The sequence below is a fragment of the Bos javanicus genome, chromosome 7 (genome assembly GCF_032452875.1).
Source record: "Bos javanicus breed banteng chromosome 7, ARS-OSU_banteng_1.0, whole genome shotgun sequence".
NCBI lineage: Eukaryota > Metazoa > Chordata > Mammalia > Artiodactyla > Bovidae > Bos > Bos javanicus.
Genome location: NC_083874.1, coordinates 22,760,468 through 22,783,349, shown reverse-complemented (window position 1 = coordinate 22,783,349; position 22,882 = coordinate 22,760,468). Strand labels below are relative to the sequence as shown.

The 22,882-nt window shown below is 40.0% G+C and overlaps 1 protein-coding gene across 7 annotated transcripts in view; it reads left to right on the top strand.

Moving 5' to 3' along the window:
* CDC42SE2 (CDC42 small effector 2) overlaps positions 1-22,882 on the top strand; it is a 119,388-nt gene that overhangs the window by 61,080 nt on the left and 35,426 nt on the right. For 4 of the 7 annotated variants that reach the window (XM_061422881.1, XM_061422877.1, XM_061422876.1 and 1 more), the window contains one exon: positions 7,245-7,332. Coding sequence is in view for 3 of the 7 variants with exons in the window: in XM_061422878.1 (XP_061278862.1) it covers positions 7,245-7,368 (124 nt within the window). In the remaining 4 variants the exon portion in view is untranslated. Of the gene's footprint in view, positions 1-7,244; positions 7,586-22,882 lie in introns of those variants that run through there. The other 3 variants (XM_061422882.1, XM_061422878.1, XM_061422879.1) reach the window with 2 other exon arrangements.

The window sequence follows — 22,882 nt, the reverse complement described above, 5'->3', positions numbered from 1 at the left end:
ATGTCCACGGTAATTTGTAAAAGTAAACCTAAATGAAACTATGTGGGATGATGGCTTTATTATCCTGGGAAAGGTAAAATAAACCAATCCATGATGAAAATTTGTCAGAAGTAAGATAAACCCCCTAATCTGTGATGAAAATAGACTTTTGACTTTCTGACTTTTGAGCTTTCTTATGGAGAGTTCCCTGGCTGTCCAGTGGTTAGGACTCTGCACTTTCATCCAGATTCAGTCCCTGGTCAGGGAACTAAGATCCATAAATTACACAGTGCAGCCAAAAAAGAAAAAAGAGAAGCTTTCTGAGGAAAGCTGTAAACAAAGTTCAAAAAAAGTGATGCAACAAAAAATACAGAGGAAACCTGTACAGTCTACAGACTGTTGGCTGCGCCATGTTAATGGATTGTTGTTGTTTACTTGCTAAGTTGGGTCTGATTCCTTTGCAACCCTGTGAACTGCAGATGCCAGGTTCCTTTCTCTCTGGAATTTTCCAGACAAGAATGCTGAAGTAGGTTTTGCTATTTCCTCCTCCAGGAGATCCTCCCAGCTTAGGGATGGAACCCATGCCTCCTCCATTGGCTGGCGGATACTTTACTGCTGAGCCACCAGGGAAGCCCCATGTTAATGGATTAGATACTCAATATTGTTAAAATGTAAATTTCCAAATGTCAGAAAAAAATGCAGTCCCAGTCAGATTCAGAGGCTTTTTTTTCTTTAAGACATTGACAAAGATCCTCAAACGTGTGTGGAAATGTGAAGCATCTAGACAATGCAAAGTAATCTTGTAAAAGAATACTTTGGAAGATTTATCACTACCTGGCTTCAAGTCATAGCATGAAACTATAGCGGGCTTCCCAGGTGGCGCCAAGAGGTAAAGAACCTGCCTGCCAGCGCAGGAGGCATAAGACACGGGTTCTATCCTTGGGTCAGATCCTTGGGTTGGGAAGATTCCCTGGAGGAGGGCATGGCAACCGACTCCAGTATTCTTGCCTGGAGAATCCCATGAACGGAGGAGCCTGGCGAGCCATAGTCCATGGGGTTGCAGAGAGTCGGACACGACTGAAGAGACTTAGCATTCGCATACATGTATCAGAAAGGCAGTCTGGTTCTGGTGTAGGAATAGGTCAGTGTAATTAATAATCAGCCCAGAAATGGACACAAACTTAACAGTTACTTGATTTTCAGTAAAAGGTACCAAATCAAGTCAATAGGCAAAGGGATCCGTCAGGAAATGATCTGGAGCAATTGTATATCCATGTCAAAAAAAGGAATCATGACCTTTACTTTGTACTACCACTAACCACTAAAAGAGGATTATAGACTGAAAGTAAAAAATGAAAGTTGTGGGTGAAAAGATAACTGAAGAAAAGCTGTTTGGGGAAACATGCAAACATTTCCTAGAACACGTATCATAAAAGATGAAATAGATAAACTCGACTTGATTAAAAAAAACTCTGAGACATGTTGTTTTTTAAAACATGGAAAGACAAAGACTAGGAAAAGAATACTCATAATATACTTACCAGACAAAAGACTAGATCTAGAATATGGAAATAACACAACTGAAAAAGACACATAAATTTAAAAAATGGGCACAAGATCTGATTATACCTAGCCAAAGAAGAAAATACATGAGTGGCTTGCTATCACAGCAAGATAGCACTTCATACACAGGGGGATGACTGAAATTAACAAGATCAAGGACACAGAGTGTTGGTAGGAAGTGGAACAGGTGGAACTCTCATACATTGCTGGTACAAATGCAAGATGGTACAGCCGAACTGGAAAACCGGCCAACAGTTTAAAGTTCAAACTGATCTTGAAATATGACTCAGTAGTTCTCTTTCTAAATATTTACCCAGGAGAAATGAAAATTTCTGTTCACATGAGTATTTGTATATACTAATTCACAGAAGCATTTCTAATAGCCAAAAACTGGAAATAACAAATAGAAACAGTTACATTGTGCTGCATCTATACAGTGGAAGTCTGTATGAATTAGCTAATAGAGGCATCATGGAAAATCTCAGAAACATGCTGAATGAAAAAAGCCAGATTTTGTTTTTTTTAATACTATGTGATTACATTCACATGAAACAGTGGGAAAGACTAACCTATAATCAGTCATTCTAAGAAGAAAAACTAACCTTACTTCCATAGTTGCATGTGCCCCCAAGTGTGCCTTTTATAACTGAGTTCAGGGAACAGGGGCTTGATTTTGAACTTCAGCCACAGAAAAGAAGGTCTGTGATAAATACATAGTTTGAAAGCTCTTTTCAGAATGTTCCCCCCTGCCCCCCTACCCCCAGCCGGAAGAACTTTGTACCGCAAGTCACTATCAAAAGAATGATTTTAACTAGATTGAGACAGATTTAGTGCTGGTGCAGCTACGATATGGCTTTACTGAGAACTCAGACTTGGTCATTGATTAGTAGGTTCTGCATTTCTGCTGGAAACCTCTTTGGCATTTGGTAGAATTTCAGATCTTACTATCCCTCTCCCCACCCAAACATCCCAAATTTTACCAGGTCCTTCAGAGTCTCTAGTAAGGATGTTCATTTTTATTTGATTTTTTTTTTTTTTTTTTGCATTTCCATGACTCCCAACAACTTGAAATTGTTAGTACTTGCTTCTTTTACTTATATATTTAAATTGTTACTTAAAGATATAATATGTAGAAAATTGCATAGACCGTAAATGTACATTTAATACAAAATTATAAAGCAAGTACTTGAGTAACTACCACCTAGATCAAGAGGTAGAATATTATCAGCATTCCAAGAGCCCTTGTGCATCTCTTCCTGTTCTTAATTCCTGCCCTCAGCCATAGAGATAACCACGTTCCTCACTTGTATTATAATTTTCTAGTTTTACTTTTACACTTCCTTATGCATCTCTCGGAGAAGGCACTGGCACCCCACTCCAGTACTCTTGCCTGGAAAATCCCATGGACAGAGGAACCTGGTGGGCTGCAGTCCACCGGGTCGATAAGAGTCGGACACGACTGAGCGACTTCACTTTCACTTTCCACTTTCATGCATTGGAGAAGGAGGTGGCAACCCACTCCAGTGTTCTTGCCTGGAGAATCCCATGGATGGGGGAGCCTGGTAGGCTGCAGTCCATGGGGTCGAGAAGAGTCCGACACGACTGAGCGACTACACTTCCACTTTTCACTTTCATGCATTAGAGAAGGAAATGGCAACCCACTCCAGTGTTCTTGCCTGGAGAATCCCAGGGACGGGGGAGACTGGTGGGCTGCCGTCTATGGGGTCGCACAGAGTCGGACACGACTGAAGCGACTTAGCAGCAGCAGTATGCATCTCTACACAAAATAGTTTAGTTGAAGTTTTTTTTTTGTTTTTTTTTTTGAACTTGTTTTTGAAATTCGCATACATGAGGTCTTTGCACGTGCATTATTTTGTCCTCAGTAACATGGCAGTGAGAAGTGACCCGTGTGTTGGATGCAGCTACCACTTACTGTAGTATTCTTTTGTATGAATGGAGTACAGTTCATTTTTTTCAGTTTTTTATGGAGGTATAGTTGATTTACAATATTGTGTTAATTTCTACTGTATAGCTAAGTGACTCAGTTATACAGTTATATATTCTTTTTTATATTATTCTCCATTGTGGTTTATTTAGGATGTATAGTTTCCTGTACTATACAGTAAGACCTTGTTGTCTATCCTTTTTATATGTAATCGTTTGCATCTACTAACTCTGAAGTCCCAGTCCAATCCTCCCCAGCCCCCACCCCTTTGGCAGCCACAGGCCTCTTCTCCGTGTCTGAGTCTTGCATCATAGGTATGTTCGTTTGTGCAGTATTTTCGGTTCCACATGTAAGTGATAGCATACGGTATTTGTCTTTCTCTTTCTGATTTACTTCACGTAGCATGATAATCTAGTTGTGCCCATATTGCTGCAAATGGCGTTGTTTTGTTCTTTTTTATGTCTGTAGTATTCCAGTGTATAAATGTACCACATCATCTTTACCCATTCATCTCTCGATGGAAATTTTGGTTGTTTTCATGTCTTGGCTATTGGAAACAGTGCTGCTATAAACATGGGAGTGCGCGTGTCTTTTTGAATTATAGTTTTTTCAGGTATATGTGCAGGAGTGGGATCGCTAGATTATATGGTAATTCTATTTTTAGTTTTCAGAGGAATTTCCATACTGTTTTCCATAGTGGCTGTACTAATTTACATCCTTCCTACAGTGGAGGAGGGTTGCCTTTTCCCCATACCCTCTCCATTATTTGTAGACTTCTTAATGATGACCATTCTGACTGGTGTGAGGTGGTACATCATTGTAGTTTTGGTTTGCACTTCTCTAATAATAGCACTGTTGAGCATCTTTTCATGTACTTATTTCATATACCTGTATGTCTCCTTTAGAGAAATGTCTCTTTAGCCTTCTGCCCATTTGTTGATTAAGCTGTTTTTGTTGTTGTTGAGTTGTATGAGCTGTTAGTATATTTTGGAAATTAAGGCCTTGTGGGTCGCATTGTTTGCAAATATTTTTTCCCACTCTGTAGATTGTCTCAGTTCTTTAAAAAAATTTTTTTTATTCCCTTTTTTTTTTTTGGTGTGGTGGGGAATGTAGACTTTTAGGTTGTTTGCTAAAAATTCACAGCTATTACACATTATTTTTTGTTACTTCATTGTACTGTTGGCTATTTTAACTTTGATAACAAATAAGAGCATCTTATATCAGTATAACTCTTTGTAATATATGCACTACCCTTATGTACACCCTCATTTAGCCTTCATTTCAGACTTGTGACACTGGCAGTGTAGCATTCCATTTTTATAGCTAACAGAGCTTGTCAGTTCCTCAGGCTAACATTGTGAAAAATTAAGGTAGTATTAACAATTGCCACCGTTCTTTTATTTCAAAGTCTAAATTCTAAATTTTATCCAATTCTGTTTCGCACAAACTAAGCATGCTCTGTACCTCAGCTGAGTTAAAGTATTTCACAAAAAAAGGAAAAGAAATTATTTGGTTAGAGGTATGCCTCGTTGCCTTCTTTTTTTTTTTCCGAGTCATGGCCTTACTGTTTCTTTGGAAGTTGACCTAAAAAGTTTTGTTTTATTGATTTGTGTGTAGGATGTTGGGACATAAATTCTTTAAATTGTCAGCAGTGAAACTGTTCAGGCAAGTATGAAGCTTATATCTGCAGCATTTGATTTAGGTGTGGAAAGGGAGGAGGAGGGGGAGGGGCTGAGGAGGTTAGAGTTTTGACCAGAGCATACTGCTTACTTCCATACTTTTTTACTCAATGCCAGTCTCTGAAAGTCGAGAGACTGAGCTTTTAATGCAAGGAAGCTCTGCAAATCACTAAGTAGCCTGACAGTTCACGTAAGCTTTTCTAAAATCGTATGTCTAATGAAACTGTGGTTGGTGAGATGCTCTGGTACTGTGGTCCAGTTTGACCCCTGATGTATGTGTGGAATCTGCTGAGTTGTGTTTAAAGCCAAGTTTAGTTGTTGATGTTGCAAAGTGATACTTCTTTTGTTATCTTAAGGTATTAAAAGTAAGGTTTTCAGTGTGGATGTCATGTAAGCAACACTGAGCTCAGGAAGTGAAAGTAACTATGAGTATATTTATTATTAGTGTCTGTGGAAATTTTTGTGACAAATTCAGTACTTCTCTAAAGGTGTTATGTATAAATGTGTTCTAAGTATATACACATTTGTAAAAAATTCTAAAAAGAAATTTTGTTTAGAAAAGCAAGAAGAAGGAAAGTATACTGGTATGATATTCCAAGACGTGTTTGAAACATTTTTAGACTTAAATGTTTACTTAACAAATAAAAACCTGTGGAGCTGCAAACATCCCCTTGGTTTGAAAATGTATTTCATCCTATCTGTTTTCTAGATGATACACTTAAGTATCTTTTCTGTCTTATCTCCAGAAATACAAATTATTATACTTTAAGCAGTCATACTTCAACTAAACATTAAGAATTATTGTGAATATCACTTTCAAAGTAGTACATGTAGTGGGAAAATGTGTATTTTAAAATTTTAAAAATAAGGAATAGCTTTACTCTGGGAAGGACATTTGAATTTGTGGAAATGTGGATTTTTAAACAGGGAAGCCATTGATTAATTTTAAGTGTTAAACAGAAGGAACATTTACTTAGTTAAAAAGTGAAGAAAATAAAACACCTTCCATTGTAAAATTAATTTGACAGTGGTTTCTGGCAAAGATAAATTAAGAGTAAAAAGGGTGTTGCCTGGCATGGTATGTAGATGAGAAAATATAATGATAGAATAAATCATATAGTAGATTTAAAACCTCAGATTTCAAATCCAGTAGAGTTGAAACATCAGAGTAACTCAGTGTTTGTATGTGCTACAATAGCAGTGGTGAGCAAAAGGAATTTCAGTGTCAAACAAAGGCATATTTGTTTTCATAGAATTGGTTAAAAGATTTCACAGTAATTTTTTTAATGGCCAAGATCTTTGATTCAGGGTGGAATTAAGCTTGTCAAGTAAATAGTAGCTGAAATAATGTTCTTGATGTTGTAAATATAACCCTTTGCTCTGATACTCTTGCTGAGGAAATAAATGAAACATACTTTTCTTTTGAGCTTATAAACCTTCATAGTATTTACTCGCTTCATTGGACAGAGCCAGTTGCAAGACTGCTTCTTCTTTGTTTCAGAGTTTGGGTGAGGTGAGGAAAGTTCACCTCTCCTTGAAAATGCATTCCAGTTTCTGAATTTTACTGTGATGATAGTGTATATTTTCTTCCTCCTTATCTTCTCTGAACATATGCTTAAAACTTAATGTGTCATTTTCCTGTAATATGTTAGAAGGCACGTCCTTTAGACTGTGTAGAATGAGGGTCCCAAATTCATGCCTTGTTATGGCCTACATGTGTGCCATTGAACATGTATGCATTAATCTTCACTGAAGATCTTCTATGCAAATGTAAAAATAGCAGTCATTTATGTCTTTCTGGTTTAGAGTCATAGCTTCGGGAAAAGCTTTTATAGTCACAAAACAGAATGCTCTGTGAAGGCAAGGATTACCGTTTCCTTTGAGTTCCTATGTTACTAATACCTGACACTCAGTACTTAAATATTTTTCTGTTGAGTGACTTATCAGTTTATTAAAGTCTTGATTTTTTTTCAGTGTTTACTTTTTTTGAAATATTCTTAATTTTATCAGGGATTTAAGAAATAAGCTTCCAAGGATAAGTAAAGTAACTTGTTTTCTTTCCTTTTTTCTTTTTCTAGACCACCTGTTGAGGCCCTGAGTCAAGACAACAATTTTTATACTTTTCCTGGTGGTTCAGAAGCAAGTCTCTGTAGACCAGAAACAAAGAAAGGAAATAATCTGACCTTTTCTTTATTAGATTGACTGTAAAAGACACTTGACTTCCAGGAACAAGTACAGAGAAGTAATAAAGTTATTATTTTGGCATCATTGGACGTTGATCGCATTGAGAAGCGTGCTTTGTGAAGCTTCCCGAGTTGAGATTTGGAAACTTCATTGGTGCTCATTTATAACTTGGACTATCAGCATGAGTGAATTCTGGTTGTGTTTCAACTGCTGTATCGCAGAACAGCCTCAACCCGTAAGTATGACGTGATACACACACAAATTGGGTGGGGTACTTGGTATGCATACTGTTGATTCTCAGGCTAAGAACCAGGATTCCAGTAGTGATTGCAGGGCCGTTCCAAGGCTTGTCAGTGAAATTCTAAACATCTGATTAAAGAAAGAAAAAAGTAAGTTTGCTTTTGAGTAAATGCTATATGTGAAGAGCTGTAGTAGACTACCAAATGTGATTGAGAACGTTGTAGACCAACTTCCGGTGGACGCGTGAGAGGAGAGGGAGACACCCTGCGGTGGAACAGCCAAGTCGGCTTTGGAGATGAGTGGGTGGAAGGTGGCGAGCCAGGATTTACCATCTCATCGTCCTCACAGCAGTTCTCTGGGGAAGATGCCGTTATCCTTATTTCCTTGTAGACGTAGGTTCCATTTTTTTTGCCCTGAGTGGACAGTAAGTCTGCGCTGGCCATTTCTTGCTACCTGCCTCACTTTTGTCCCTTCTAACCTGTGCACATTTTGTTACCTCTACCAAAATTCTACCTTCCCCCTCCAGTTTTCTCTTCATCTTTTAAGATGCCTATATCGAATGTCAACTCTGTGAAATCTTCCCCACTTTCTCCTGACTTAGGGGAAAACCCCTCAGCAATATTTCCACCAGCTCTTTTAGTTCATTTTTCTATGGTAGGATGGACCTTCTTGTGTGGTAACTATTGCCGTCTCTTCTTTAGGGGCCCTGACCATGTTTCCTTTATAACTTCAGGATCGCATCTAATACCTTGGAGAATGTGGTTATACATGCTAGCTGGTTTGCTGGCTGACTGGCTGAATAAATGAATTTCTATTGTATTCTGTTTGGAGTAACATTTGTAATAATATGAAAGGAGGAATGATATGTAATCTTAAGGTCTCCTCAGATCTTTTCTGACCCTTTCCTTGGTCATATACACAGTCCACTTTTTAATTTTCCTTGTATATACAGTTGTTTTGGAATCTCCTAGTCTTTAATGTCTGGCTCTGGAAAAGGGAAAATATGAAAAAGTGAGGGCAGGGAGGAGAAGAAAGGGCACTGGCTTTTTAAGTTTTCTGGAAATCACTTCAGCCAGAGGATGAGGGCCTTGCAACAGTTGGGGAGTTGAGCACCAGCAGTGGCGGCCCGCCCGTCTGCTGGTCTGCTCCTCTGTGATCAGAAGTGGAGATGTTTGGAGGACAGGCTCGTTTTTGCCCACCCTGGCTCCCCAGAGGTTGTGCGCGTGATGTACAAAGACCACAGGTGTGGGAGGAGGGGAGCCCTGCTCTGCTCCTCTGCTGAGAGCTGACGCTGACTGAAACTAGCTGCAATTTACCTTTCAAGTTTTCCCCTGGAAGTTGCAAGCCTTAAAGAGACTCCAGAGTTCCAGAATAGATACAGCAGAAACATAATGCCTGTACAGTGGTGGTGGGGGTACAGATTCCTACTGTTAACGGCTCACCATCTTCCCTTTTACTCCTTTTGTAATGCTGTTACATTTAGTTCTTTGATCCATGAAGTATGGAGGGTTGCTTTGTGTGGGATGAGGTAGGGGTCTGACTGTTCTTTCACGTTAAGTCAGCTATCTAAAAACAGTTTATTAAATAGCCAGTCTTTTTGTTAGTGATATGAAATGTCACCTTTATTATATACTACATTTTCACGTATTTAAAGAGACTGCTCTTAAAATCTGTTCCGTTCTTTTGGTTACATGTTTACACCTGTGCCGTCGCACCTGCTGCCGTTACTTAGTATGTAGCTCTTCTTCAACTATTTTGATAAATCTTGTTGTTAAGACGGATTATGACATGGTTTTTTGCTGTGTTGTCTTTTGTATTTTTTTCTTTGAATGAGATATGTCATGCATCTTTTAAATCATTCAGGTGTTTACTTTAGAATTGCATTGAATCTAGATGTAATTGGATGAGAATTGACATCTTTTGAATTTTGAGTAATTCCATTGAGAAGCATAGCATACATCTTCATTTATACAGACCTTTTCATGTTCTTTTAGTAAGTTAAAATTTTCATCATGTAAGTTTTGCATATTTCTTGCTCAGTTTTTTCTAGATTTTTTAAAATGAATTTTCCTTGCTATTCTGAATGAAATTGTTTTGCTATTACATTTCCTAGTGGATTTTTTTTTTTTTTTACTATTTTGTAAGCAATTAATAATTTTTATACACCAATTTTTTATCCAGATACCATACTGAACGCTTTATATTTCTTAAATTTCTCCATATAATGACATTTTGTTTGTCTTAATTCTCATATATAAACTTTTATCCCTATTGAAATATTTCTGCATTGGTTAGACCTCCAATATAGTATTGAATAGTGTCGATGATGGCTGAACATTCTTGCTTCTCCTGACTTTTAATGAGAAAGGTTCAAATTTACTTAAGCATAAAATGAATATTTATTTCAGTAACCACGTTTACCTGTGCATTTGTTATTGTGTACAATTTATCATTTACAACTTACATTGCCAGTGATTGCATTTTCAGCAGTTTTGAAAGATTTTAGAATACTTGAATCCCATCACCGTACTGTTTGCACTGTGCCTTGTAATTTTTGTTGAAAGTCATTTGTGATAATATGCTGAGTAAAAGAAACTGAGGGAAACAGGCCTGTAGTATCAGTTTTGTATTTGTCTGTGTGGGGATCAGGCTTTGCTTAATCTTTGCTGCAGTTGTAGGTGTCCCGGGATAACATTCTCCGTGGTGTCCTTGCTTTTCTGCCCTGTTGTCTCTGTAGGACTTGTGTTTAAGTAAGGTCTGAGAGGTCCAGAGCTTTCGATGGTATTTCCCTGTATTTTCACACAGGAACACTGATGATGTACTGGTGAGATGCTGGGGACGGGAAGCATGGTACACTGCCGTGGTTAGGTCTCGGTCTTTAGTGAGCCTGAGCCCCCTGGACTGTGACCTACACAAGTGCTTCTCAGTTTTGTTTCAGTTTTTTTTTTACTCCTTAGTTGAGACAGACGGGCTGGAGGAGGCTGCAGTTGGACATTTCCCTTCCCCAAAGTTGGTTAGTTTCTGATATAACCTCAGTCAATTAGGAGCTGGCCAAATAGGTTTCTTTTGAGGGGATGCTTTGTTAAGAAGAGCAGGCAAATTTCCATAGTGCCAGATTGCAGAAGGGCATTATAAATTGCACTTCCCTGGTGGGGCTCAGTGGGAAAGAACCTGCCTGCCCATGCCAGAGACGTGGGTTTGATCCCTGGTCCAGGAAGATCCCCTGAAGAAGGAATGGCAACTCCCTCTAGTATTCTTGCCTGGAAGAGTTCCCATGGACAGAAGAGCTTGGTGGACTACAGTCCGTGGGGTTGTAAAGAGTCGGACACGACTGAAGTGACTGAACAGCAACAACAATTGTAAATTGCTGTGAGAACCCTACCTGGGGCCTGTGTGTGGCAGTGGTCTAGGTGTGGTTTTTTGATGTGGTCTGAGTCAGAGTTCAGGCAAAGTATCAAACCTCTCCTGATCGCCTTTAGGTCACTGAGAATATAGAGATTGGATTGGGTGAAGTTTTAGTTACCTAAGATGACGCAAGTTAGCCTAAACCATAGTGGCTTAAAACAGACTTTTATTATCTCACAGATTCACTTAGTTAGTGTTAGTCGCTCAGTCTCATCCGACTCTTCGCTACCCCGTGAACTGCAGCCTGCCAGGCTCCTCTTCCATGGGATTTCCCAGGCAAGAGTACTGGAGTGGGTTGCTACTTCCTTGTCCATAACTAAGATGATGCAAGGTAACCTGAGCCATGGTGGTTTGAAACAGACGTTTATTATCTCACAGATTCTGTGCGTCAGGAAGCCAGGCAGTGTTCAGCCAAGTCCTCTGACTTAAGGTATCTTTGAGGTGACAGTTACAGCTGAGGCCATAACTACCTCAGGGTTCAGTGCCGAGCGGACCTGCTTTCTCGGTTACTGAAGCAGTTATTGGCAGGGTTTGGTTTCTCTCTGAGTCCTGACAAGAGTCTCGGCTGGAATAAGGGCCTCGGTTCCTTGTTGGCTGGAGGCCTCCCTCAGTTAGTCGCCACACTGGTCTCGCCACAGAACAGCTCACGGCGTGGTGACTGGCTTCCGCTAGTGTGAGGAAGAGGGCAGGCAAGGTGGACGTCAGAATCTCTGTGACTTGCCACCACTTTTTGCTGTGCTCTGGCCTGTAGAATTAACTCGCTAAATCTAGTTCACACCCGAGAGAGGGGAGTAGACAAAGGCATGAACTCCAGGAGACGGGGATCATTGGGACCAACTTCACAGGCTGCCTACCACAGATTCCCTCCAAGGCCCCTCCCAGCGCTCACATTCTGTGAATGCTTCCCTCTCTCTCCCCCAGAAAGAGGCCACGCATTCCGTTTCCAGGCCCAACTTCAGAGACTCTCAGTCAAGTGCCCGGGTAGCTGTGACACATTCTTTAACTGTAGCTAGCCAACATGAAAAATGTAGTCAAAGAGGAAAATCATCTTATCTAAAAGAGTTAGACTGTGAAAAGAAAGATGTTGAATTTGTTCTGTTTCAGTGGCATATCTTCCATTACAGTACTCTCTGGATAGACAAAATACCCTTTTAGAGGAGACAGGGAAGATAGGCCTGTCTCTGTTCAGATAACATCAGAACCAAACGCACTGAACCAGCGTATAGTGTTGTATCTTATTTTAAAATGTCTGCCTTTCCCTCCTCTTGGCTGAAGGAGAAGGAGAGTTTTCTCTGGTACTCACTTTGAGAACATGCTAGAGTTCCTGCTGGTGAAACTCCCAGGAGCCCGGGGGCCCTCCTAAGACAGGCCCCCCTAAACGCTCCAGCTGTCCACACTCCTCACCCAGGAACTCCTCAGTTACAGTCTTAAGTTGTCCTGCTCTGGTTCTGCATGACCTGGGGGTTTCCACTCTAGTCCATGGTGGTTTTCTGTACTGGCCTGTCTCTCCAGTTCTGGAGGCAGCGGTTGGTTCTGTGATCTCAGTTTTCTAAAGGACCTGAGAATTGTTGATTTTCAGTTCAACTTTTTGATCATGTGGATTGGCACGACATCTTCTAAGCCCCTTACATGTCTGACAGGAAACCACAAGTTCTATTTCCATATTTTTTAAGGTTGATTTGTTTATTGCCAGCATTCATAATGCATATAACATTCTGTTTTACAGGTATACTCAAACTAGAATGACATAGATTGGGAATTTTAAAGAGTGGGAGCATAAGACTTTAGAATTACAAGTACAGGACATTAGAAATACATTTTCTGATACACAAAGCATTTGCGGTTTGAGTGTTTCTGTGCACATATAACATGTCTGTGTTGTGTTATTGTTTAATAATAGGTAATTGCTTGAAATATTCCACCTTTTTGACTTGCTGAGAAAAACGGCACAGCACTGCACAGGGTCACATGGTTACTGTGGTGGAAGAACCGCTGGCTTGTTGGCGTTAGGGAGAGACACTTAAAGGGTGCGTTAATCATTTTGTGCGTGCTTACAGCCTACAGAAGTGTACCTTGCAGCTCTAGTAGACAGTATCAAGAGTGCCTTATTTGAAAGCTGCTTGGTCATCTCTAAAGCTCCCCAAAGTCTGTACCAGAATTGAGTGCTGTGTGCCGACTCTCCCACTCCTTTACCGCCCCCTGCTCTTGCGCATTCCATGTGTGGAAAAGGAACAGCTCAGTATTGGGAAGAACTTAGAATGCATTTTTCTGAGTAGTAGCATAAGAATCATACTTTTCCTTCCTACTCTTTAGTTTTAGCACAGTATAGTACAGAATAAAATAGAGTCCCATTTTTTTGAGCTGTGGTAATCTAAACCTTTAAAATTGTCTGTAGTGTAAATGCTGCGGTTGTTGCTGCTATGTATATGCTAAGGTAGGAATCTTTAAATGGTTGCTGTTTTGCACCTTAATTTTTTAAAAAACAAGATCTGTCAGCTGTTTATAGTACTTCAGTGAATTTTTTACCTTCTTATTGTGCATTGAAATGCTAGTGGACTTTTTTACCAACTTTTTTTTTTTTTGAGTTATAATTGGTATACCCAAAAAACTGTGCATAATTAATATATTCTGTCTGCTGAGTTTGAATGTATGTATACACATGCTGCCATCACCACAGATCAGATCAGATCAGATCAGTCGCTCAGTCGTGTCCGACTCTTTGCAACGCCATGAATCGCAGCACGCCAGGCCTCCCTGTCCATCACCAACTCCTGGAGTTCACCCAGACTCATGTCCATCGAGTCAGTGATGCCATCCAGCCATCTCATCCTCTGTCGTCCCCTTCTCCTCTTGCCCCCAATCCCTCCCAGCATCAGAGTCTTTTCCAATGAGTCAACACTTCGCATGAGGTGGCCAAAGTACTGGAGTTTCAGCTTTAGCATCAGTCCTTCCAAAGAACACCCAGGGCTGATCTCCTTCAGAATGGACTGGTTGGATCTCCTTGCAGTCCAAGGGACTCTCAAGAGTCTTCTCCAGCACCGCAGTTCAAAAGCATCAATGCTTTGGCACTCAGCCTTCTTCACAGTCCAACTCTCACATCCACATGGAAAAACCACATGACCACAGGAAAGACCATAGCCTTGACTAGACGAACCTTTGTTGGCAAAGTAATGTCTCTGCTTTTGAATATGCTGTCTGGTGGGTCATAACTTTCCTTCCAAGGAGTAAATGTCTTTTAATTTCATGGCTGCAGTCACCATCTGCAGTGATTTTGGGGCCCAAAAAAATAAAGTCTGACACTGTTTCCACTGTTTCCCCATCTATTTCCCATGAAGTGATGAGACCGGATGCCATGATCTTCGTTTTCTGAATGTTGAGCTTTAAGCCAACTTTTTCACTCTCCTCTTTCACCTTCATCAAGAGGCTTTTTAGTTCCTCTTCACTTTCTGCCATAAGGGTGGTGTCATCTGCATATCTGAGGTTATTGATATTTCTCCCGGCAATCTTGATTCCAGCTTGTGTTTCTTCTAGTCCAGTGTTTCTCATGATGTACTCTGCATATAAGTTAAAGAAACAGAGTGATAATATACAGCCTTGATGTACTCCTTTTCCTATTTGGAACCAGTCTGTTGTTCCGTGTCCGGTTCTAACTGTTGCTTCCTGACCTGCATACAGATTTCTCAAGAGGCAGGTCAGGTGGTCTGGTATTCCATCTCTTTCAGAATTTCCCACAGTCTATTGTGATCCACGCAGTCAAAGGCTTTGGCATAGTCAGTAAAGCAGAAATAGGTGTTTTTCTGGAACTCTCTTGCTTTTTCCATGATCCAGTGGATGTTGGCAATTTGATCTCTGGTTCCTCTGCCTTTTCTAAAACCAACTTGAACATCAAGAAGTTCACGGTTCACGTATTGCTGAAGCCTGGCTTGGAGAATTTTGAGCATTACTTTACTAGCGTGTGAGTTGAGTGCAATTGTGCAGTAGTTTGAGCATTCTTTGGCATTGCCTTTCTTTGGGATTGGAATGAAAACGGACCTTTTCCAGTCCTGTGGCCACTGCTGAGTTTTCCAAACTTGCTTGCATATTGAGTGCAGCACTTTCACAGCATCATCTTTCAGGATTTGGAATAGCTCAACTGGAATTCCATCACCACAGTTAAGGTAATAAACTTCTGAGTTATCCTCCGAAACAATAAATATTGATTTACAACCTCCCCCCTTTCTACTCACATTACATGCTTTCCCTATACAGTGTTTTCCCACACGGTACTGATGTTTTGTAATGGTTTTTATCTCTGAAATGTGTTACTTTATTTGGATACCTATGCTAGTCATCATATTAACACCAATATTTCTCCAGCAAGCCAGGTTCTGGTGAAATAACAGTGAGCGAAACAGACATTATGACTTAATTCACTGTCATTCTAGTGGAGGAGTCTGTGATGTCAGATAATGGTAAATGTTCTGTGGAAAAAGAAAGCAGAAGAAAAGATAGAGAAGGGGAAGTGGGGGACGGATTAAGAGTGTACAGGAAAGACCTCTTTGATGAAATGATATTTAAGCTAAGATTTAAGGCACACAGTTAGGTAGGGAAGAGCGCTTCAGTCTGAGGGACTGAGAGTACAAGAGTTCTGGAAGCTCAGGGTTGTATGTATGAGAGGAATATCAAAGAGGGCGGGGTGGCTGTGAGCCAAGGCCACAGTAGTGGGAAATGAGGTCAGAGATAGTGAAGGGCCAGGTCATGTATGGCCTTCCAGGCCATGGAAAGACTGGTTTTTACACTTGGGAAATGGGAAATCATTGGATGGCTTTGTTCTTTAAGTGAAGTGCATGTCCCTTCTCAGTGGTTTGAGTGTTACTGTGTGCCCAGACGGAGAAGCAGCGCTGCCTGACGAGACTACGTCCTGCAGCCGCGCGGTACCGTGTCCTTCCTGCGCTGCCAGCCGGGGGGTCCTCTTCTGCCATCTGCAGTCGTGTGCCTAGCACGTCTGAAGTAAGATTGCTTATTTCCTGCAGTAACTTTTCTTACTTCCACTTTTTTTGTTGTTTTGATGTGCAGTTCTAATCCATAATAGTAGGGGTTGTGTATGTCAGTGATGAAGTGGTTACTGTCATTTAAAAAAAAATGAAGGGCACTGTTCTCCGTGTATTAGAGAGTCTGAGGTTTCTTCAAGGGAAATAGGTGAAGAGTTGGAGGGAGATGGGGTGGTCAGTAGACAGAGGCTGCTTGCAGACCTTAGACCTCAGACGGAGAGGAAGAGCCAGCAATAGTTCAATGAAAGGTGGCTAGAGGAAGCTCTCGGTAAGGGCATTCTGGAATTTCACAGGATTTATGCCAGGCAAGAGTGTTTGCTTGTGTGTGATGCATCTCCATCAGTACTGTGTGTTGATGACCCCAGATGGCATGATTCATGTAGAACTTCCTTTTTCAGGAATCACATTCCCAAATACCCTAAATGAAGTGTGAATTTGACTGATACAGTGTCATTTTTCCCATTTCTGAAAATGCAAATATGCATGCTCTTAATTTAACTAAAAAATCATATAACTATAGTCTTCTCAAACCATTTAACAGATGAAGTTATGTAAATGAAAATTAAAAATCACCCTTATCAGTAGAGAAATGAAAAATATTCCTACTTTGTAGAAAGGCAGTGCAGAGGACTGATTCAAATGTCTTAACCATATGCTAAACCTGGAAATGAGGCAGGATTATCTCACTCACTGGAACTGCCTGTCCTGTCTCGGGAGCAGCTTCTGGATTTCCTCCTAGAGACAGTAAGCTGCTCTCAGATGTGGTGGGTGGTACTCCCTGTGTGCTCTCATACCTGTGGGGAAAGTGTGGACTTGTGTACATGAACTCTGAAGACAGACTAGAAAGGCTCTTGGCATGAGGTGCCCCTGTCCTGGCCTGTGCCTACAGCACGGTCAGGAAGTGCTTGGTTCGTGTCCCTAGCATTCCATGTGGATGCCAGCTGGAGAAGCGCAGGAGTGCTGGCGGGTGAGAGGCGGGAGGAACATGGCAGCAGAAGGCCGTTTTTCTTAGAAACTAGAAGGCCTTTATATTTGTTGATGTCGGAAAGAAAATTGTTTTCTTTAATGCTTTTATTAAGTTGATCTTGATTTAATTTCAGTTGGAGTTTTTTGATACATACATGAAAGTAAAGCAAGCTATTCCTTAGCAAGCCATGAGGTTGCTGCCATTTATCATTTCTTAAAAAGTGACATCAGCAAAAATAATTCAAAAGTAGACAGTAGTATACTCAACCTCATGCGCTCAGCTCCAGCAGCATCAATTCTTATCTGATCAGTGCATCTACTTTGCCTTTTTTATATTTTGAAGTCAAATTCCAAGCATTATTTCATCTTATCTATAAATATCTATAGTTTTTTTCTCTGAGATAATGACTTTTATTTCACATAACCACAGTACCATTATCACACCAAAAAATACTTTAAAATTTTCTTTTACGTATAAATGTACTATATAATAAATAATTCAAAAACAATTGTATTATGAATCAACCCAAGTCAAAAAGTGGAGCATTGCCAACACCCCCAGAAGCCCTCCAGCATTCTCATTTACATCTCTTCTCCAACGCCAGGAGAGCTGCTGCCCTGCTTCTTAGGGTAATCATTTCCTTACTGTGTTTTATGGTTTTACTATTTGTGTGTGCCCTGAACACTATAGTTGGTTTACTGTTTTAACTTTAAATGAGTGGTGTTGCACTGGATATAATTTTTTTTAATATAATGATATAATTATAACAATATAATATAATGTTTTCTTTAATTCAATATTAAATTTAAAAGACTAATCTGTATTGAAGCCGTTGCTGCTGCTGCTGCTAAGTCACTTCAGTCGTGTCCGACTCTGTGCAACCCCATAGACGACGGCCCACCAGGCTCCCCCGTCCCTGGGATTCTCCAGGCAAGAACACTGGAATGGGTTGCCATTTCCTTCTCTAATGCGTGAAAGTGAAAAGTGAAAATGAAGTCGCTCACGTTAGCTGAACTTAATTCCCTCTTCTCTAGAGTGTTCTGTTGTATGACTACACCATGTACATCCATATAGTCCTTTAGAAATTCTGAATTGTTACCAATACGGGGCTGTTATGAATGATGCTCTTTTGGGTCTTTGTGAATGTGTTGCCTGGTGAACACATGCTATAAGTTTCTCTAGAGTTTAAGGGGTGAAATTACTGTTTCTAAAGTCTTAAGGACACTAGCTTTTACCATGCAAGACACAATTGTTTTAAATGTTATTGTTGTTAATTCAGGTTGCTAAGTCATGTCCAGCTCTTTGTGACACCATGGACTGCAGCACGCCAGCCATCCCTGTCCTTCACTATCTCCCAGAATTTGCTCAAATTCATGTCCATTGAGTCAGTGATGCCATCCAACTGTCTCATCCTCTGTCCCCCACTTCTGCCGTCAGTCGTCCCATATCAGGATCTTTTCCAATGAGTTGGCTCTTTGCATCAGTTAGTCAAAGGATTGGAGCATCAGCTTTAGCATCAGTCCTTCCAATGAATATTCAGGGTTGATTTCCTTTAGGATTGACTGGTTTGATCTCCTTGCAGTCCAAGGAACTCTCGAGTGTTCTCCAGCAGAATTGAAAAGCATCAATTCTTTGATGCTCAGCCTTCTTTATGGTCCAACTCACACATCTGTACGTGACTACTGGAAAAACCAAAGCTTGGACTATGCAGACCTTTGTCACCAAAGTGATTTTTAATATGCTATCTAGGTTTGTCATAGCTTTCCTTCTAAGGAGCAAGCATCTTTTAATTTTGTGGCTGCAGTCACCTTCCTCAGTGGTTTTGGAGCCCAAGAAAACAAAATCTGCCACTGTTTCTACTTTTTCTCTATTTGTGTTAAAATGATGGGACCAGATATCATGGTCTTTGTTTTTTGAATGTGGAGTTTTAAGCCAACTTTTTCACTCTCCTCTTTCACCCTCATCAAGAGGCTCTTTAGTTCCTCTTCACTTTTCTGCCATTAGAGTGGTATCATCTGTATTTCTGAGGTTGTTGATATTTCTCCTGGTAATCTTAATTTCAGTGTATGATTCATCCAGCCTGGCATTTTGCATGATGTACCCTGCATGTAAGTTAAATAAGCAGGGTGTGACATATGACCTTGACGTATTCCTTTCCCCGTTTTGAAACTAGTCTGTTACTCTGTGTCTGATTCTAACTTACTTCTTGTCCTGCATACGGATTTCTCAGGAGACAGGTGAGGTGGTCTTATGTTCCCATCTCTTTAAGGATTTCCCAGTTTGCTGTGATCCACTCAATCACAGGCTTTAGTGTGGTCAGTGAAGCAGAAGTAGGTGTTTTTCGGGAATGCCTTTGCTTTCTCTGTGATACTCAGCAGATGTTGGCAATTTGATTTCTGGTTCCTCTGCCTTTTCTAAACGCAGCTTGAATATCTGAAAGTTCTTGATTCATGTATTGTTGAAGCCTAGCTTGAAGGATTTTGAGCATTACCTTGCTAACACGTGAAATGATGGCAATTGTACAGTAGTTTGAATATTCTTTGGCATTCCCTTTCTTTGGAACTTGGATGAAAACAACCCTTTTCCAGTCCTGTGGAAAACGCCAATGCTGACTTTTCCAAATTTGCTGGCATATTGAGTGCAGCACTTTAACAGCATCATCTTTTAGAATTTGAGATAGCTCAGCTGGAATTCCATCACCTCCGCTAGCTTTGTGTATAGTAATGCTTCCTAAGGCCCACTAAACTTGACACTCCAGCATGTCTGGCTCTGGGTGAGTGGCCACACCATCATCGTTACCCAGGTCATTAAGGACTCTCTCTATTCTTGCCACCTCTTCTTAATCTCCTTGCTTCTGTTTTAAATGTGGTTTTACCAAATTTCGTTCCTGCCAGCAGTTGGAGTGTACCAACCATTGTTCCGTAAACTTATCAAATGCATGGTATTTTCAGACTTTCAGTTTTTATCAGTCTGAGAGGAAATGTTTAATCTTTCATTTTAATTTAATGAGAATGAAAAGTAACCTGATTTTTTTTTTTAAATTTCCAGTCGTGAGTTTCAGGATTATACACAAATCAGAGATTCCTTGAAATAAAATTCTCCAATCCAGTTCTTCCACACTGTCCCCTCTGCATATTGGTTTTATACCATGAGTTCTTTGAGAGTACAGAGACAGACACATTTAGGTGACTTGAAGAGAGTAAGTCAAGATGTTATGCCCTAGGAGCTTTCATTCTCGTGTTTAGTTTCAAGTATGATTAGGCATTAGTCTGAGTGCGTTCTATTTACTCTGTTTCTAGTAACTATTATAGAAGTGCACTGAGAAACCACCAGGTGTGTCTGTCATCCTATGCACTAAATATTACTGAAATTTAATTCTAAAAAAAGATGCAAAGTAAAAATAGAAGATTAAGTCTTTTCCTCTAACATTACAACACTCCCAGGTGAGCATATTCACATATGAGACCATTGAATACAGAACAGTTCAGAACATGGAGCTCTGGAGTTGAGAAACAGGATTATTTTACCTTTATTGTGATAAAAATAATTATCACTGGGGGGAAAAATAGGAAAGAAACTCAAGGAAAGATTTTTTTCGGGCAGTAGGAAGAGAAAAAAATATTGTGGTCAAATAGTTTAAAAAAAAATATATATATATGTATGGTGGATAAGTCCTAACAATTTTTTTCTCTATGCTCATTACAAAATACTGTCTATATCTTCATAAAGAAAATGTTCCTCATCTATGAGGTCATGTTAAGTAGCTATTGTGAGCTCCTACGGAGAAGGCGATGGCACCCCACTCCAGTACTCTCGCCTGGAAAATGCCATGGACAGAGTAGCCTGGTAGGCTGCAGCCCATGGGGTCTTGAAGAGTCGGACATGACTGAGTGACTTCACTTTCACTTTTCACTTTCATTGATTGGAGAAGGAAATGGCAACCCACTCCAGTGTTCTTGCCTGGACAGGAGAGCCTGGTGGGCTGCCATCTGTGGGGTCGCACAGAGTCAGACACGACTGAAGCGACTTAGCAGCAGCAGCAGCAGCAGCAGTGAGCTCCTATGAACTGTCAGCTTATGTGAATGCTGAAACATTTCTTAAAAGATATTTTGCAAATCATCTCACCATCTGAGAGATGGTTGTGTTTTTGTAGGAAACAGTTTCTTTGGTACATGTTCTGTCATTTGTATAAATGCTGTGAAAGTCTGCGTGTCTTCATAAGGCATTGAATTTTTAAAATGGCTAAAATTAAGGTTCTTCTGAAACATCAATAGCATGAACCTTTGCATTGTTTTGTTTTTACTGATTATTGGGTTTTATAAACCTAGAAACAGCAAAGATAAAGAGGATTAAGCCTTTATTTGTCCAGAGTTAGTGGTTTGGGTCCTGATTCTCACATGGCCTTGGTATATACAAATGGGATAGAAAGTTAAGGACCTCAATTGTATTATTTTTAAAATCAGAAGAAAAAGAAAAGTCAGTATCAGAGAGGTAAAGTCTAGATAATAAACTGTTCATAGTTGTAGAAGAGTAAAATGTTTATGCTAACTTTATATAATTTGTGATTAAAGAGGAATTAGAGTTTAAGTAATTTCTGGGACCTAATATTGTACTATAGTAATATTTTAGTAATTATCTGGGACATATTTATAAGTACCATATAAGACCTTTTTAAAAGCACTTAATCTGTTCATCTGTGACATAAACACATAAAAGCCATTCTGTTTTTCATCTTTCTCTGCTTTAAACATGTTTATGACGGGTAGAAAATACTACAGATCAGTTTGTTAGCTCTTGTATGCAAGACAGATTCTAAGATCTCACCAAATAGCTCCTTTCAGTACTGAGTAAAGTTTGGTCTCTTATCACCTTTGTACATAGTAAAAATTCTTCTAATTTTTTAGATATTTCCAGTGCTCATGTTCCACTTAGTTTTGTGGATTCACCATTCTTTTCATTGTTTGAAGAGCTATTTCAATGCTTATGTCCCTCTGTTTTAACTGGTGGGACAGCATTTGTTTTATTTTTGTGTGTTACTTGTTTTCATTGGTGAGTTGAGGATAATTTTCATACAATCATAAAATTATAATCTTAAAGGCATAGAGGCAAGTGTCTAGTCAAATGCGTTACACACAGATTTGGAAACTACTAAGAATAGTGAACTAGTAGACTGAATTAAGGCTAGTGAATTAATGGGCAGAACCCTACCATTTTCAGACTAGTTTTTCACTAGTACGTGTTTCGATAAATTAAATGGAAGTTATACATAACATTGGATATTTACTGTTCGACCTTGAGCAAATTAATTAAACCTCAGCAAATAGAAATATTGACACATACCTAATAGACTTCAGTATATTAAAGTAGATGTTGTATTTGTGACCCCATGGACTGTAGCCCACAAGGCTCCTCTTGTCCACGGGATTCTGTAGGCAGAAATACTGGAGTAGGTAGCCAAACCCTTCTCCAGAGAATCTTTCCTACCCAGGGATCCTTATCTCCTCCAGCCCCCGCATTGGCAGGCAGGTTAAGTACTCAGCATAGTGCCTGGCTTGCAGTTAAGTGCTCTTTTGTTTTTCTTAGTCTTTATTTATTTGGCCGCGTCAGGTCTTAGTTGAGGCAGGCAGGCTCTTTGTTGTGGTGTGCAGGCTCTAAGAACTGGGGTTCAGTAGCTGGGCTGCATTGGGCTTAGTTGCCCCGTGGCATATGGGCTCTTAGCTCCCTGACCCCAGGGATCAGAACCGCACCCCCTACACTGGAAGGCGGATTCTTAACCCCAGACCATCAGGGAAGCCCCATTAGTGCTCTTTTTATGGACGCTGAGTTGATGAATTGTAGTTTGCTCTCATTTTAAATAATGGTTGGTTTTGTTTTGTTGTTTTGTTTAAAT